The 19,371-nt window shown below is 40.1% G+C and overlaps 1 protein-coding gene across 1 annotated transcript; it reads left to right on the top strand.

Moving 5' to 3' along the window:
• The first annotated feature begins 466 nt into the window (after positions 1-466).
• Or-56 (olfactory receptor 56) lies at positions 467-13,933 on the top strand. The gene is made up of 6 exons (NM_001173146.1): positions 467-945; positions 2,341-2,646; positions 4,682-4,778; positions 11,668-11,772; positions 12,788-12,943; positions 13,871-13,933. The coding sequence occupies exons 1-6, from the start codon at positions 467-469 to the stop codon at positions 13,931-13,933; spliced, it is 1,206 nt and encodes a 401-aa protein (NP_001166617.1).
• The last annotated feature ends 5,438 nt before the right edge of the window (positions 13,934-19,371 follow it).

The raw sequence follows: 19,371 nt of genomic DNA, 5'->3' as shown, positions 1-19,371 counted from the left end.
TTACAGCTTTGTGCGTTTTTCATTGGCACATCTCAGAACATGCCAGGCGTAGTACTATTAAAATACAATGGAGCTTGATTCGTTTTTTATTATTATCATGGCTGGACAACCTTACGGCCTCTTTCTAAGTGGTTAACGATTCCCATCGACATCAACAACATTAATGATACCCATCTTGAGACGATATTTTTAAGTCTCAGTTTGTCAGAGCATATCGGCTGCCCTACCCTTCAAACCGAATTTCAATACATCACGGCAGAAATAGGCAACGGGGGCGATGTCTAACTGTGTGGCATTACAAGTTGCCCTAGCATCAGAAATATCCAGTAAAATACAAAAATTACATCTCAACGTAAACTTTCAAAGCGAAAATTCCCCTCCCTAGCCGATGATCGCAATTAAACATTTCGACGCCTACGAATCTATAAAACGACTCCATTACTTCATTACGCATTCAGACTCCACCATGAAGCTCCTGGAGAAGCTAGAGGACCCCGATCGTCCTTTACTAGGACCAAACGTCAAAGCTTTGAAGTTCTGGGGGCTTCTGTTACCGGAAAGCAGATCAAAAAAGTATTTTTACCTATTTATGCATTTCGCTGTGACTGTTTTCACTGCCACTGAATATATAGACGTATGGTTTGTTAAATCAGACCTAGCTTTGTTATTAAACAATCTGAAGATAACAATGTTGGCGACTGTAAGCGTTTTGAAGGTTACCACTTTTTTGTTGTGGCAAAATGCCTGGCGTGACCTCATTGGTTACGTATCTCGAGCTGATTTAGAGCAAAGGGCCACTTCGGACTCGAGAAAGTTGGCTCTGATAAACGGATTTACCGGCTACTGCCGCAAAATAACGTATTATTACTGGTTCTTGATGTATACGACCGTGGCAATTGTTACAGTACAACCAATATTTAAGTTTTTTTCATCAGCTGCCTACAGGTGAGGATTTTAAACTGATTTTTTTAGGGTCTAGTTGGATTCGTTTGAGTAGACCTTCTCAAGATCTATCTCGTCTTTTAGTTATTAATTAAGATGTGAGAGCGAACTGCAACAGTTAATAAAATCTTGCCATTGTAAGTGTTCGTGTTAGTAACAACTACACGTCATTTCGGATCCTCCCGATCCCCTAACGGTGCTTTTAGGTACCCCAAGCACCGGTCATCGTTCTCGTTGAACCCGTTGCTTGCGAAGGGCTCGGCAAGTAAATTAACCCATAGACACAGCCCACTGATTTTCTCGCCGGATCTTCTCAGTGGGTCGCGTTTCCGATCCGGTGGTAGATTCTGAGAACCACGGCTCTTGCTAATTTGTGTTATCAACAACGTCAGGTTTGGGCCCACCTCGCTAGCTCACCTACTCGCTCGGTGAAGCTGATATGGTCTCTCAAGACCATCAGCTTAGGTAGGAGAAAAAAAAGTAACAACTGTTTGTAAATACCAATATTTTTTGTGAAAATTTCGATAAGAACCCATTAAATAAAAATGTATGTATGTAATTTATGTGCAGATAGCAGCAAAAGTTTAAAACAGTTCGTAAAATACCATTACTGCAACCAGATATAATGACATAAATGATTTAGTATGGTATGAAATCGGGATTATTATTAAAGTACATTCCATTTGAATAACTGACTTTGTGATATTCTAAATAACATTAAATACTTCTATCGAACTCATACATAAACCGAACATAAAATTAGAATTCAGCTGTCTAAAGTAATATAGATGACATTAATTTTTGTCTAGGATAACATTTCTTACGATTTCTTTTAAGTTGTGGCTATCTATATTACAAATATGTTCTTAAATATCACTGGCTATTTTCATCTGTGTTCCAATAAAAAGTAAAATGTATGGACCAAATTAAATAAAATTTGGTTTACACAAACTTCTGTCCTCTAACGGAGCAGTTTATATGTACTCGGTGGAGATCTTTCCAATATTGAGAGCGGCTAGTTCCAGTAGCACAATAGACGCTCCAGATTTCACCGCTGCAGCAACTAGTATAATGGACGGATTTAAAACGATGAGAGGTAGTGGATTTATCAAAAAAGGACGAATTTCTTCGTAAAACTCAAATTACATTTTAGGATTAAGAAATAAAATCAATCAGAGATTAAAAAGTAAACCATACTTGTGTGTACAATTAAAAACCTATAACATTTAGGATTTTTGGTAAAAAACATTGCAAAGATAAAGCCAAAGCCCAAAAAAAAAATTGATGTGCGTCTATGATGTGCGTCTATCTGTGAAAATCACTTGGAACCAGGTTCCTGTGAAAATCTTTTGTGTGACTAAATTAATGCTGCAATTAAATTCATAATTCAATTTATAGACTGGACGTCCAATCTGGAAACGGTACATACCTGCAAGTAGTAAGTTCCTGGATACCGTGGGATAAAAATACTTTACCCGGATACCTATTGGCCTCTATTTACCAGACATACGCAGCCATTTATGGTGGAGGCTGGATCACGTCCTTCGACACCAATGCCATAGTTATAATGGTATTTTTTAGAGCTGAATTGGAACTATTGAGGATTGATTGTGCTGCTTTATTTGATGATGAAAAATCTTTCGGTGATATGGCTTTTATGAGGAGATTGAAAGAGTGTCATAGAAGACATACAGAACTTGTCAAGTGAGTGATTTTTATGGTAAATGTAAATTTATTGCATGATTTAAAAATAGATGATTCTTTTCGAAAGAGATTGCGCTTATAAGACCGTCCATTGTACTTTTTGTCTTTAATGTTTTGCATTTTCTCCTTTCTTTTTTATTACCCTCTGCTGAGGTGTACAAACAAAATCCTTCCATTTACATCGGTCTCAGGCAGTCTGTTCTAGCTCCTTCCACGTCAAGCCCAAGACGCCTAGCTCCTTCTCCACCGAGCGACGCCAAGTTGTTCTGGGATGGCCTCTCTTTCTTTCGCCAGAAACTTTCCAGGTCCAGCTCACTTGGATAGGTGGGTATCGGGCTTTATCAATATGTGACAAACTCAATGCCAGTTCCGCGCAAGGATTTCCTATTCCATTGGTGTCTGCTTGGAGATCCTCCACAGCTCTTTGTTAGTGATCGTCTCAGGCCAAAAGATTTTCAAAATCTGACGCAGGCATTAACAAATGTGTTTGTGAATAAATGTTTTGCATTGGGCTTAATTTTTTATTGGTGTGCATTATAATATACTATATATCCCTGTCGTGTTAGGATAGATAAGTGTAAGAAATAATAAATTTCGTTAAATTTATATGCAATTTAATGTTTTTTGTCTCCGTTGTGAACTGTCGTCGGTCGGGAGAAGAATTTTACTGCTTACGGATTAAAAAAAAAAGTAATTTTGGAGTGCTTTCCTTTCTCAGTTTTTCGGGAGCACTATGACATGTCTTTCTCCAAGCGAGGCTTGCGGAGAGTATTCAACAGTAGTGACCCTGGCTTAGCTATGACCCCGGGTAGCTGACGTTTATGAGCGACGATTACCACTCACCATCAGTTGGGCTATACGCTCATTTGCTTACAAGAGCAAAAAAATGCGAGATCGCGCTGCTATATTAATTGAAATCGCGAAGAGAAGTGGCCGCATAGCGATTAGTACTAAAGTTTAGATGTTGCTCTGTGCCTTCGCTCATAAACAAAGTTTAATGGCGGAATCCATTAAGATTTAACTTGAGAAGTTAGATTGACTTTTGGTTTGTTAATTCGTATAATTAAGAACGTGTTTTATTATTGTTTACGAGCAAGTTTGGTTGTAGGGCTACGACTGAAAGTTACGATTGGCAATGATCGCCTGTGCGTTAAGGGTTCACGAAAGTCCATAGACACCAACACCTTGAGACATGAGCCCTGAATCTCTGGCTCGGATCTCTCTCTACAACGGATGACCCGCCATTCAAACCAGAATGCGTTACTGCTTCTCCGCAGAAGTAGGCAAGGTGTGCTCTACCCGTGTGGGCTTAGAACACGCCTTACTAGCAGTGAGTAGTAAGTAGTTACCCATAGACACAGCCCACTGAGTTTCTCGCCGGATCATCTCAGTGGGTCGCGTTTCCGATCCGGTGATAGATTCTGCGAAGCACTGCTCTTGCTAGGGCCAGTGTTAGCAACACTCTGGTTTGAACCCCGTGAGCTCACCTACATGTCAAGGAGAAGTTGAAGTAGCCTCTCAAGGCTATCAGCAAAGATAGGGAAAAAAAGTGGGTAAGTAAGCCATACCTTTACCGAGGTATTTATGGCATAAATAAACTCGAAAAAAAAATTCTTTAAAAAAGAATAAGTTTGGTACACACCAGAATTAAATCATACAGTGGTATCAGGCGATATAATTACCTATGAGGCAAACGTTTCGCGGTATCAATTAGATTGACTCACTAGTACAGTAGCTAAGGTATTTGACTGTTGCACCAAGGGTTGTGGGTTCAAATCCCACATCGAGCAAGCATTCCTGTGATGAGCAGGTTGTTTTATGCTCTTTATCTGGGTGTTTATTATCTATATGTGTATATATTTAAACGTATATAAGTATATCAGGATCGGATAAATCAGGAAATCGTAATTTGGGGTCGGATGACCGTGCGCCATTTGTTCCCAGTTTTTTTTTTTTTACTCAAGCGATATAGTATGTATGTTAGTGTAATACAGTGTAAGACATGAAAGTGTAATGCATAATTTTTTTATTACAGACATTCTCGGCTGTTCGATTCTTGTTTGTCGCCGATAATGCTTCTCTACATGTTTGTCTGCTCGGTAATGCTTTGTGTGACGGCTTACCAAATTACAGTAAGTTTTTTTTTTTTTTTTTTTATTGCTTAGATGGATGGACGAGCTCACAGCCCACCTGATGTTAAGTGGTTACTGGAGCCCATAGACATCTACAACGTAAATGCGCCACCCACCTCGAGATATAAGTGCTAAGGTCTTTAATAATGCTTCTATTTGCTGTCGTTTCGATGCGTCTAATGGCGAGAGTGCTTAGTTTGCTAACTTCTCGATCGCGTAAAATTTAACTAAAATTGGTATGGAGTCGTAACATCGCTCATAGCGGTAAGCGTAGGTTAAATAAATAATAGTTTAAAAAAATTTAAAAAAAATACGCTTATACAGAAAATCCAACTAAAAAATAGATAGATAATAAACATGAATTAAAAATAGTGTAAGAAAAAATGATATTAATCAATAGTCATAAATATTTTATGAACAGATATGAGTAGAAGGGCTATTTTGACAATATCCTGAAAAGTACCCCACGCTTTTTTACAATAAAATCAATTTTTCTTACAATATTTTTTAATCATATTTTTTAAAATTTAATTTCTATTTTTAGTTGGATTTTCTATAAAAGCGTAAATTTTTTTTAGTTTTTTAAACTATTATTTATTTTTCATTTTATAGTTGAATATCAAACTTTTTTATTTTAAATATTTAATTGCAATCGGTCCTTAATAAGAATGCCAAATTTCGAGTTAATCCGACGTTTTGAAGGGGGTCAAAATCATGTTCAAAAATTCCGTTACATACTAACATACATACGTCTGAAGCTAATAAAAGCGTATTAAAAACTCGCACTAAGGCACAGGCAAGAGAAACAGAGCATGTGCCGCGAAATATTTGATAACGCCGGCGGAAAATATATCAATTGTATGAAGAGTGAAATAGTACCTACCAAATTAAATATAATTTTGCCTATTACAATATTGCTGGTCAATGGAAACACGACATAGCTCATCTGATAGATTTAAAAAAAAACTGTAGCTAAGACTCGTTAATACTAAAGAAAAAACTATTCGCTCAGGAAATATTTCAAATAGTCCTGGTAAATAAAAATTATTCTTTAGTATAGTTCAACTTTACTAACCCTGTAATAAAAAATAAATTCCAATATCACTAATTAGTAATTTTTTTTATTGCTTAGATGGGTGGATGAGCTCACAGCCCACCTGGTGTTAAGTGGTTACTGGAGCCCATAGACATCTACGACGTAAATGCGCCACCCAATTTGAGATATAAGTTCTAAGGTCTCAAGTATAGTTGTTACAACGGCTGCCCCCCCCCCCCCCCTTCAAACCGAAAAGCATTACTATTTCACGGCAAAAATAGGAAGGGTGGTGGTACCTACCCGCGCGGACTCACAAAAGGTCCTACCACCAGTAGAATTTGGATAAAAATAAATAATATTTGTAGTGTATATTTTTTTTATTATCCAATAGCATGCGATGCTAGATAAGCACTACTCTATGCTCTATCTCATTTATCTTATGCACGGCTTCAGTGAGCAAACCGCTGTCACTCTCTGCAGTACATATGACGTCATTTGAGGCTAAAGTAAACCGACACTGATATACAACGATTAGCCACACGTGACATCGCCTTGTGTGACGTCATTAATATATTATATTACACGAACACGTAATAATGATGATGAGGAATTTTAAGAATATTTTGTCATTGATGTCCATTTATATCAACACCTGATTGTCGCCGCAGTTGAGTTAATGAAGTCGAAATTTTAATTAAGCTAAAATTTAAATGTAATAATGTATGATAATGGAACTAATGAACGCAATCAGACATGATATTGTATTCACTAACTAGCCAATTCACTTGACGCTATTATACGAGAATGAGGTGCTTGCTTACTTAAATTTTTTGTTAAGGAGTATTATTTTTTTGGGTTTTTCCCGAGCCATAGACGTAAATTAAATCATCTTTCAGTTTATCTTTCATCGACAACATCAGTGGTCCGTGACCACGAAAATTGTAATGTATTGGAAACATCGGAAATATGTATAATGGTAGTGTTACGCGTTGGGGCCTATTTTTTTTTATTTTTTTTTGCTTAAATGGGTGGACGAGCTCACAGCCCACCTGGTGTTAAGTGGTTACTGGAGCCCATAGACATCCACAACGTAAATACGCCACCCACCTTGAGATATAAGTTCTAATGTCTCTGTATAGTTACAACGGCTGCCCCACCCTTCAAACCGAAACGCATTACTGCTTCACGACAGAAATGGGCAGGGCAGTGGTGCCTACCCGTACGGACTCACAAGAGGTCCTACCACCAGTAATGACGCAAATTAAAATTTTGCGGGTTTGATTTTTATTACACGATTTATTCCTTCACCGTGGAAGTCAATCGTGAATATTAAATTTGTTGAGTACGTATTTCATTAGAAAAATTGATACCCGCCTGCGGGATTCGAACACCGGTGCATCGCTCAACACGAATGCATCGGACGTCTTATCCTTTAGGCCACGACGACTTCGGGCCTAGGTTAAATAAAATTTCACTTCTTCCGCATCGCTTCAGGTGATTCGTTTGCAGTTTCGATTCGACTAGAACCGATTACTAACTTTACTGCCGTGATGTCATCTGTGCAACACTTTTGTAGGTAATACAACAACTTTATAATCGTCGAAAACATTCCCGGTAAGACGAGTCGTTTTGATATGTGTTTCCGCTATTTGATAATAGATGGCGTTGCACTTCTCAAGCGTTCTCAATTTTACTAGTTCTTTTGATATTTATTACCTGCTATTCGACGGCAGATGGCGGTACTCTTACCGGTGTAACAATAGTATTAAAATAATAAATTTATATATAAATATATTTTTGTGCCCTTTTGGTTTGCCTTTGCACCTGATGGTGAATGGTTACCGTCGCCCATGGACCTCAGTAATGCCAGGAGCAGAACCAAGCCGCTGCCTACTAGGAGTGGGTAATATCGGTTTTGCCGCGTATAGAATCGTATCTATATATCGAGGATCAATATTGGATATTGAATCTATATATTTTCTGAATCTATATATTGATGGATGCTAGTAGATTTTCTCGATTCATGATATTTGAGATTTGAAACGATACGCTGATATAATATCGTAGTAGATATAGATTTAAGTCAACGTTATACGGTTGGTTTTCTGATATCAATTTATAATATGATCTTAAAGTAATAAAAAGAACATGAAAATAAAAATATCAAAAAAACTTTCCTTCATGCTTTTACCAGGCTTAGGACTGGCTACATTATTTTCAGTTTTTAGTATTTTGTGTCTTAATTTAAAATTACAAAATATACCAAAAGTGTGTAGATTTCAAAAGTTTAATACAAACACAAGAAATAAACTCAATTATTTGGATTCAACTAAAAATAGAAAAATGTGTACTTTAAAAATCAAACACAAAAAACTTTTAAGTATTTTTTAACATTTGTCCAAAAATTCTAGTTCAAGGTCAAAGCGCGTGAAATTAAATTCAACTATGCAAATAGACTATACTGCATTCAAGTTAGGGTCGAAAGTTGAAACTTCTTTCCTAAATTGTATTCTGCTGATACGCTAAGAATAATCTACAGACATATGGACTTAAATATAAGGTTTACAATTGTATGGATAATGCCTGTTTCTGTTTCATTCATCACATGATATCCCTATCGTGCGCTCACTCACTCTGGCCGATTCGATACGAACCAAACGAATATTGCTGATATTAACGAATCGGTACGATATGCCGATGCGCATCACATCGAGCAATATCGTATATCGGCTGATATCGAAATGTAGATTTCTATTCACGAATCGGTACGATATGGCGATGCGCATCACATCGAGCAATATCGTGTATCGGCTGATATCGATATATAGATTTCGTGCGGGGCGATATCGGATTCAACGATATTGCTGCGATATATAGATATTGAATCTATATACGATTTATATCACCCACTCCTACTGCCTACCGTTAAGTACTCTCCACAAGCCTCGTTTGAATAAGGACATGTCATAGCGCTCGGGAAACACCGTGGAGGGGAGTTCATTCCAAAGTCGGATGGTACGTGGCAAAAAAGATCTCTGGAAACGTACTGTGGATAACCGCAGTGACTCCAGGTAGTATGGATGAACTCTACTCCAGTGGTGGGCGGTGGGATGCTAAAAAAGAGATGATGGTATCATCTCAAGCTATCCCTCAGAGCACTGTACCTGATTTTTTAATCCATTTTTTTAAATATCGTATAACTAATTAGATTTTAATAAATACACTAGTATTATAATAATGATATAATTACGGCAAAACAACCCGTGACATAACCGTAAAACTAATTTTAATTTATTACTATCATTAAAAAGATATCAAAATAAAAATAAAAACACTACGTCACTTGTATGCATTAGCTACAGTTTCTATTTTGAGAATCCATCAAATGAGCCAGGTCATATTTCCTTTGACAGTTAAAGCAATATTGAAACTACACATTATTATATTACATTGAAAATTCATTGAGCGAGAATCACACAAAGAAAACCTTTATACATGCCATTTCGAAATTGTCGTTGGAGTAAACTCTTTCCACATTCAATTTCATTATGAAGGCATGAAAATAATTTGTATGTTTCGACGAAACTCAATTTCATCAATAAAATTGGAAGAATTGATGCGTATGTATCGAATAACCATAATAATATTTATTCAGCAGAATGCATTCACTTTTCTATACTTAATATTATAAAGAGGAAAGATTTGTTTGTTTGTTTGTATTGAATAGGCTCCGAAACTACTGAACCGATTTGAAAAATTCTTTCAATGTTTCGAAGCTACACTATTCCCGAGTGACATAGGCAATATTTTTTTTAAAAAAAATTCCGGATCCTTTCTAAAACTCCAATAATGTAACCCAAAGTGTAAAAAAATTACCTAAAATATTCTTTACATCGCGTGCCCTGCGAAAACTATTGATGATAGAATAAAATAATGGACTACGAATTTGTAGAACACATTATTATTTACAAAAAGTGTCGCGACAGCATATGTCTAACTATTATATTTATGCCGCAATAAGTGTTCTTTTATTTAAAAAATAAAACAACGTCAAATATTGTTGATATTTTTGTTAAAGACCCGAGCGGAGCCGGAGCGGGCCGCTTGTATAGTATAAAAGTATGCGTTAGTTTTTGATGAAACATATTTAATATGGATTCGAGGTTTTTTCTTTCTTAGTACATCGATATTCGGACTATAGTTTGTTGATAAAGTACTCAAAGAAATCTTGTTAAGGTTCAAATGTTAGCGAGCGCCGTCCGCCATGACAATCTTTTCCACGTCCTTACGGATCCATCAGATCCAATAACCTTGGCATTAGACGCCTTCAGCTCTAACACTAGGAGCAGGCTTAGGAACCCCGGTGACCGGACTCGTCGAACTCGACAAAGAGTTCGATGTGCAACCCATGAATCAGCTCGCTGAGTTTCTCGCCGGATCTTCTCAGTGGGTCGCGATTCCGATCTGATAGTAGATTAATTCGCGAGGCTCTTGAGTTGTCTCCTTTGGAGGCGCTCGAGCAGCTGTTAGCAAATCCCACCCCTCCTGGCTGAGCCTTTGCTCGCCCATCTGTCCTGGTGAAACTGGAGAGGCCTCCGGGCCACCAGTAATCCTACAATACTAAAAAAAAAAAAACAATCTTTCTCAAATCCAGCCACTAAGAGCAACGCCTCAATTTTATATTTTTCTTATTTAGTTTTGATTTGTCATAGTTAAAATAAATATCTCATAACAATCAATACAGTCCACGCTCAATTACCACAACGCTACATATTATGGTCCTTCTTCCGTGAAACAATCAGATCGACGACATGCGAACAACACAATTTGAAACCGACGCTTAACCGTCATTTTAAGGTCGCCGGCGTTTCAACGGCTGGATGCAATTTTATCTTATAACCTTTTAAGTCATGCCTTATTTAAATTTATATTCATATTTTTATGAAAAATGATAATATTGAATGAAATGAAATGAAGATGATTAATTGAAATTGAAGACATTAATCAACTTGGATGAAATTAAATGAAATGAGATGAGATGTTATAGGATGAAATATAATCTCAGTAAAATGGTGGTCAGTTACTGAGATTTTTTCAGTGGTCTTTTTGGAGGATCCCGAGAATTCCCACATTTGTGCACTTTCACAGATGTTAAACAGTTAATAAACCACCGTTGTTACACATTTAAACCTGAAGAAACACTAAATAGACAAAGTAAAACAAATCACACAACTTCACTGCTCGCGTTCCCGCCAAAAAGTCTATGCAATTTAGCAATTCAACAAAGATCGCTGCAGACATCGGCATCAAGCAATTAAGCGCAAAATTCAACATACAATTTTGAATACTATTCTATACATTTATAATACATACAATAAATTGAAATCGATTGCAATTGAAGAAATAGAGGTTCGGTTATGTCGCCTTGTATCAGGTTATCAACAACACGTCCTTCGGGTTCACCTGTTAAGTGGAAACTGGTTATACGTTATTTTTACAGGCTTCTAGAAGTATGACTATCATGAAAATTTGAGTTGTAAATAAATTACAAGTAATTTTATTACTTTTACCGAATATCCTACCGAAGATGATTCTTCTTATTTTGACATGGTATTGTAGCTGGATTTTATATTTATTTTACTATATATTTTTTCGTAAGTGGTCACGAAAACCTTTAAGGTTTGAAATGATAATGTGATAATGAAAAAAAAAAAACAAAAAAAATCTTCTTTATTATTACAAGTCGCGAAAACGGAACGAAATACTTATACTTATATATATATTTCCTATCTTCGGTGATGTTTCCAAGTGTACTACGGGGAAAACTAAAACTAGTTCTTTGTTTATTTTCAGATAGAAACAAATCCGATGGAACGGTTCCTCATGACCGAGTATTTGGTTTTCGGCGTGGCCCAGCTATTCATGTACTGTTGGCACAGTAATGATGTTCTCTATGCGGTAAGCGTAGAGCTTTTTTTGTCATGTACTTGCACACGGCCTCACTTAGCTAAGCGATGCTAAGTGATCACTGAAACCTATGAATGCCACAACTCACTTGTCTCCCGGGCGCTACAGCATCTGGGCGACGGTAACCACTCACCATGAGGTGGGCTATATGGTCGTCTGCCTATAAAGACATGAAAAAAAAGAACGGAATCCTTTTTTTTTTCTAAAATAGGTGGACGAGCTCACGGCCCAACGGGTGTTAAGTTAATGAAGCCCATAGACATAAATCACGTCAATTCCGCCATCCACCTTGAGACGTGAGTTCTGTTTTTACAGTTGTTAGTTTTTACAGTACAACGGCTGTCCCACCCTTCGAACCGAAATGCATTGCTGCTTCACGGCACAAACAGGCAGGGTGGTGGTACCCCTTACCACCAGTGATACCTAAATAAGTAATGGTACCAATACCAGATTACGGGACGGGTTAGTGCAACATTAGGAAAGGGGACCCGAAAAACTTTGATTGGTAGACATTTTACGTTCAAAACGAATTAACCAAGATGAATAGCTTCCGTATAGGGTTCAGTCTACCAAAGTCTTGCCTGAGCAGTCACGACATATGGAGACAATTGAATCTTCTTCTTGACGTCTCAAGGTAGGGGGCAGCGGAATAGTTGATCACGACATATTGAGACAACTGAACTTTCTTCCTGATGCTATCACCTCTTCTTCGCTGTCTATGATCACGTTACTAGTAAACAACAGCGAGCCGTGAGATCCGCATGGGTAGGTACCACCACCCTGCCTATTTCTGCCGTGAAGCAGTGGTGCGTTTAGGTTTGAAGAGTGGGGTAGCCGTTGTAACTATACTTGAGACCCTAGAACTTATATCTAAAGGTGGGTGGCGCATTTACGTTCTACATGTCTATGGGCTCCAGTAACCACTTAACACCAGGTTGGCTGTGAGCTCGTCCACCCATCTAAGCAATAAAAAAAAAGAATATGCCAGTGTCTTTGTTTTCACCAGAGTCAGGATCTATCCAGAGGTCCTTACGAGAGTGCCTGGTGGTCGAGAGATGTGAAGTACCGCAAAAATTTATATATATTGGTGGCGCAGTTTAACAAGGTTATTGTCTTTTCCGCGGGCCCCTTCACTAAGCTTACGGTCGCCACTTTTATCAGGGTAAGTATCTTTAACTGTGATCCTGATGTCGTGGATTGCTTGGAGTCACTTTGTATGCGCAGTAGGTTATGACGAAGCTCGTGGTTCAAAGGATAAGATTCCCGGTCTACTTAAATCAAGTCAAGTCAAGTGATATGAATATGCCCTATGTTCAAATCCCGCTATCAACTTTTTTTTTATTGCTTAGATGGGTGGACAAGCTCAAAGCCCACCTGGTGTTAAGTGGTTACTGGAGCCCATGGACATCTACAACGTATGAGTCACCCACCTTGAGATATAAGTTCTAAGATCTCAGTATAGTTACAACAGCTGCCACACCCTTCAAACCGAAACGCATTACTGCTTCACGGCAGAAATAGGCCTGCCTATTAGCTGACTCACAAGAGGTCCTACCACCAGTAATTACGCAAATTATAATTTTGTGGGTTTCACTTTTATTACACGATGTTATTCCTTCACCGTGGAAGTCAATCGTGAACATTTGTTGAGTACGTAATTCATTAGAAAAATTGGTACCCGCCTGAGATTCGAACACCGGTGCATCGCTCAACACGAATGCACCGGACGTCTTATCTTAGTCTTGGCCACGACGACTTTTTTACCACCAGCTAAGCGGTTTGATATATTTACATTGTAAATCTGTATTGTTTCTATGCTAGTCTCTGTTGAAAATGTCGTATGATGTCGTGCGATTATAGATTTTGTGAAATTTCTTTTATTCCATATTAAATACTGTTGCAAACTCGTCGGCTTAGTGGTCAGTGGCATTGACTACGTCACCACGCTTCAGGGTTTGGTACACTGGATGCATTTTCTATTGTCTCGTATGTTATTTATAACCATGACCCAAGAAAATACTCTGGCATGAGCATGTTGAATACGCACTTTGGATTTTGCATTTAGTTAATGAATTTAATTAATTTTCAGATCCTCAAAGGAGCCTATAGTTACTACACACTGCTCAGTCAGTCGCAAATGAATAAAACATGAAAAAAAAGGCTTTAGTTTATTAATTACACGCTAACCTTATACTAGACGAGATATAACGTACTGACGAAATCCATGGTTTGGCTCGCAATAAATACTTAATTGATAAAAAATAATCTATATATATATATAAAAATGAATTGCTGTTCGTTAGTCTCGCTAAAACTCGAGAACGGCTGGACCGATTTGACTAATTTTGGTCTTGAATTATTTGTAGAAGTCCAGAGAAGGTTTAAAAGATAGATAAACATGAAAATGCTTGGAATTAAATTTTGTTTTTCCTTTGATGTGTCCCCCGTCGGACGGATTCCTTTTGTTGGAGTTTACTCCTTTAGAATCGATTTACATATATAGGCCCGTGGTATGAAAATTATGGGGACCAAAATCGTACTAGCATGTCACACGAAATGCGTTATGCGCCTGATTGGCTCCTGATTGCGTGATGCGTGCGCGCGCCAATCAGGAGCCAACGCGCGGCCGCGTTATCGCAGGTGACGCCGGGCTGCTGCGCCGGCAGTCCGCCACAAAGCCTCGTACTGATCGCGCGTTTCTCTCATTATTGTATTTTCATATATTTGTTAGTCGTTTGTTTTGTGTCTCGTTAATTTGTTAATAATCTGTAGTGTATCGTGTTGTCGTAATATAGAACTATTTCTCGTATTGTTTCGTTTAATTTTTTATATCCAGTAAACTCCAGTCGTGCGTCAGAGCGGACACACACACTTTTTTTTTTGTTTTAAGTTTATTTTATACAAAAGTATAGGTATTTTATTTATCGTTTGAGGCACTGCGAAGTCTGCCGGGTCAGCTAGTACTTTATATTATTCTGGGATATACTTGTGTTACTCTCTGGTACATAAGCTGTCAGCCGATCTGGTAAGTAAAATTACGAGCAAACGACATTACATATTTATAGAAAAATACTGGACGTGACTTGATTGAAAATATCCTATATGTTGTTCCAGATTACAATCTATACAGCATTTAGTACCAGCTGCTTAGCTCCAGCCACTTGCACCAACCGCTAACACCAGCCGCAAGGTTCAGCAACTTGCACCAGCCGCTAGCTTCAGCCGCTTGCACCAGCCACTTGCCCCAACCGCTAGCACCAGCCGCTAGCTCCAGCAACTAGCACCAGCCGCTAGCTCTAGCAACAAGCCCCAGCCGCTATTTCCAGCCGCTAGTTCCAGCATTTAGTACCAGCCGCTTGCACCAGCCGCTAGCTCCAGCCGCTAGCTCCAGCCGCTAGCACCAGCCACTAGCTCCAGCCGCTTGCACCAGCCGCTAGCTCCAGCCGCTTGCACCAGCCGCTAGCTCCAGCCGCTTGCACCAGCCGCTAGCTCCAGCCGCTTGCACCAGCCGCTAGCTCCAGCCGCTTGCACCAGCCGCTAGCTCCAGCCGCTTGCACCAGCCGCTAGCTCCAGCCGCTAGCTCCAGCCGCTTGCACCCGCCGCTAGCTCCAGCCGCTAGCTCCAGCCGCTTGCACCAGCCGCTAGCTCCAGCCGCTAGCTCCAGCCGCTAGCTCCAGCCGCTAGCACCAGCCGCTAGCTCCAGCCGCTAGCACCAGCCGCTAGCTCCAGCCGCTAGCACCAGCCGCTAGCTCCAGCCGCTTGCACCAGCCGCTAGCTCCAACGCTAGCACCAGCCGCTAGCACCAGCCGCTTGCACCAGCCGCTAGCTCCAGCCGCTAGCACCAGCCGCTAGCTCCAGCCGCTAGCACCAGCCGCTAGCTCCAGCCGCTTGCACCAGCCGCTTGCACCAGCCGCTAGTTCTAGCATTTAGTACCAGCCACTATTTCCAGCCGCTAGTTCCAGCATTTAGTGCCAGCCGCTAGTTCCAGCATTTAGTACCAGCCGCTTACACCACCCGCTTGCTCCAGCTGCTTGCACCAGCCGCTAGCTCCAGCCGCTTGCACCAGCCGCTTACACCACCCGCTAGCCCCAGCCGGTTGCACCAGCCGCTAGCTCCAGCTGCTTGCACCAGCCGCTAGCTCCAGCCGCTTGCACCAGCCGCTAGCTCCAGCCGCTAGCTCCAGCCGCATGCACCAGCCGCTAGCTCCAGCCGCTTGCACCAGCCGCTTGCACCAGCCGCTAGCTCCAACTGCTTGCACCAGCCGCTAGCTCCAGCCGCTACCTCCAGCCGCTAGCTCCAGCCGCTTGCACCAGCCGCTTGCACCAGCCGCTTGCACCAGCCGCTAGCTCCAGCCGCTAGCTCCAGCCGCTAGCTCCAGCCGCTAGCTCCAGCCGCTTGCACCAGCCGCTAGTTCTAGCATTTAGTACCAGCCACTATTTCCAGCCGCTAGTTCCAGCATTTAGTGCCAGCCGCTAGTTCCAGCATTTAGTACCAGCCGCTTACACCACCCGCTTGCACCAGCCGCTTGCATCAGCCGCTAGCACCAGCCGCTAGCTCCAGCCGCTTGCACCAGCCGCTTACACCAGCCACTTGCACCAGCCGCTTGCACCAGCCGCTTGCACCAGCCGCTTGCACCAGCCGCTTGCACCAGCCACTAGCTCTAGCCGCTTGCACCAGCCGCTAGCTCCAGCCGCTAGCTCCAGCCGCTTGCACCAGCCGCTTGCACCAGCCACTAGCTCCAGCCGCTTGCACCAGCCGATAGCTCCAGCTGCTAGCTCCAGCCGCTTGCACCAGCCGCTATTTCCAGCCGCTAGCTCCAGCCGCTTGCACCAGCCACTATTTCCAGCCGCTAGTTCCAGCATTTAGTACCAGCCGCTATTTCCAGCCGCTAGTTCCAGCATTTAGTACCATTTTTTTTTAATTGTTATTGTTATATTATGGTTATTGAATAACAAACATACAAAATTTTCAAATTTATAACATTAGTATACACGAATAACTAGTAATTATTCTTTGTCGTGTCACTCTTTTCAAAGCGGTCGTGGTCGGTATTCAGCATCATTGCTGTGGCAGATGTTATGCGCCTTACGAGCAATCGCCACTTCTCCCGGTTTGTGATGAGCCTGGTACACTCATGTAAACAATAGCCAACTGCCGACTTGACTTGACAAGCAATTCTTACTGGTGGTAGGACCTCTTGTGAGTTCGCGCGGGTGGATACCACCACCCTGCCTATTTCTGCCGTGAAGCAGTAATGCGTTTCGGTTTGAAGGGTGGGGCAGCCGTTGTGACTATACTGAGACCTTAGAACTATATCTCAAGGTGTGTGGCGCATTTACGTTATAGATGTGTATGGGCTCCAGTAACCACTTAACACCAGGTGGGCTGTGAGCTCGTCCACACATTTAAGCATTAAAAAAAAAAAAGAACAAATTTGGTTAGCATCATAAAAAACGTTATAGTGAACCGACCTTAACATATAGACTGTCGCGGACTTTTATTTAGATCTTTTAAAGGGGAACAATTCTGTCATACATTATTTTAGCAAAACTTTAACCGTTTCTGCAGCGCACGCAGCGGAAGCCCTTAAAAATGGAAAAAAAACCCGATTTTGAAACATTCTTTATTGGTGCTCCGCTTGTATTGATCTAACCGTGATGTTATATAGCCTATAATTCAGTTTAGCCTTCCTCAATAAATGGGCTATCTAATACTGAAAGAATTTTTCAAATCGGACCAGTAGTTCCTGAGGTTAGCGCGTTCAAACAAACAAACTCTTCAGCTTTATAATATTAATAATATAAATAATATAATATAGTATAGATTATCACATTTAAAATATTAGTACAGATTAGTTTTACTGCACTTAAATTATTCACGTATGTCAAACAAATAAACTTACTTGAAAAAAAAAGGAATACTATTTTCATTGGCTTCCGCGATTCGCAGGAATAATTGAAACTTAATATACACCTCATTAGGTGACTAGTAAAATATTAAAATCGTTATTCAACAATACAAGACGTCTGTTACAACAAACACCCGAAAAGTCAGACTTTAGGAAAGTTAAGCAACGAACAACAGATCAAATGGTCAAAGCAGTTTCTGAAAGTACATTATTTGACAATAACCATATTTTTTTCTTCTTTTTGCCGTTATCCCGCATTATGCGTGGCCGGTGCAGCATGTTCTCTTATCATGCTGCATAGAGATATGACATGAGTTTGCCCTGACGTCAACTCTCCCATCTCCTTAAATCCATTGCAACCCTACCATAGGAATGAAGTTTCCATTTATGGTTCTATGATTTGAATTTTATTAAGCATAGATTTTATCGCGGGCCTTGAGAGCGGAATCTTGAAATTCCGTAACGAAAATACCTTCCACCACTCACTACGACTATTATGTAGCTCGCGTTCAACACATTCACACGATGCGCTTGTGTAGTGTTTAAAATAAGAAGTCTAAACACCGATTAATGTACTATCAAAATATGTGATATAATTTCGTGGGTAACACAAAGATAGCGCGATTCAGCTTTTGCGTCAAGCGCGATCTATCGGCGACAAACGGAATTGTAAAATAGAAAATTATATCACATTACAATGCGTTGGGCGTGCCATTTTCTATCGCTTAGTCGAAGAATTTTATTACTACTCCTACTACTCATTCAGTGATTGGAGTGGCATTAAAAATAAACTAGCTGAACCGTTGATTCTGGGCGAATGAGAGTTAGAAATAGCATTCAAAGGCGCGTCTCTATCCCATGTAGCGCCCTCTAGTGAGTGCGCGGTCAAAATGGAATACTCACAATGTAGCAGATTCATTGAAAGTTAGCCCACTGAGTTTCTCGCCAGATCTTATTTTATTGTTGTTTTAATATTAAATTGTTATTGTCGATTTATAATTGCATAAGTTGATAAAAAATGCTATGCAATAATTATAGCTTTACCGCGATAGTCTTCGAGTGCCACACGTCTTTTATTATTATAAGAATTTACACTAAAATTAAGCTTTTTAAAAACCAAAAAGGAAAATGATAATAACCAAGTCATTGCATTCAAATGCCCCCAAACGTAATATAAAAAACATTTTAGTTTCTAATACTTTTCATAAGTATATTATCATTATAAGATTAACTATCACAAAACCTTACGATGTGAACTTTTGTATTTGTATTCACTACGACCTTAATACATTAAAAGCTTTTCCAACAAATAAGCTTTCGATATCGATAAGCTTTTTTTTTTTTTTTTTTTTTTTTTTTTTTATGATTGAAAGTTTACTGGTGGCCCGAAGGCCTTTCCAGTTTCACCAGGACAGGTGGGCGAGCAAAGGCTCAGCCAAGAGGGGTGGGATTTGCTAACAACTGCCCGAGCGCCTCCGAAGGAGACCTAACAACTCAAGAGCAATTGTTTCGCGAATGAATCTACTACCGGATCGGAATCGCGACCCGCTGAGAAGATCCGGCGAGAAACTCAGCGGGCTGATGCATGGGTTAGGTTGCACGTCGACCTCTTTGTCGAGTTCGACGAGTACGGTTACCGGGGTCCCTAAGCCTGCCCCTAGTATGAGAGCTGAAGGCATCTA

This window comes from Bombyx mori, chromosome 28 (genome assembly GCF_030269925.1).
Source record: "Bombyx mori chromosome 28, ASM3026992v2".
Classification (NCBI taxonomy): Eukaryota; Metazoa; Arthropoda; class Insecta; order Lepidoptera; family Bombycidae; genus Bombyx; species Bombyx mori.
This window is presented reverse-complemented; position numbering and strand designations above follow the sequence as displayed.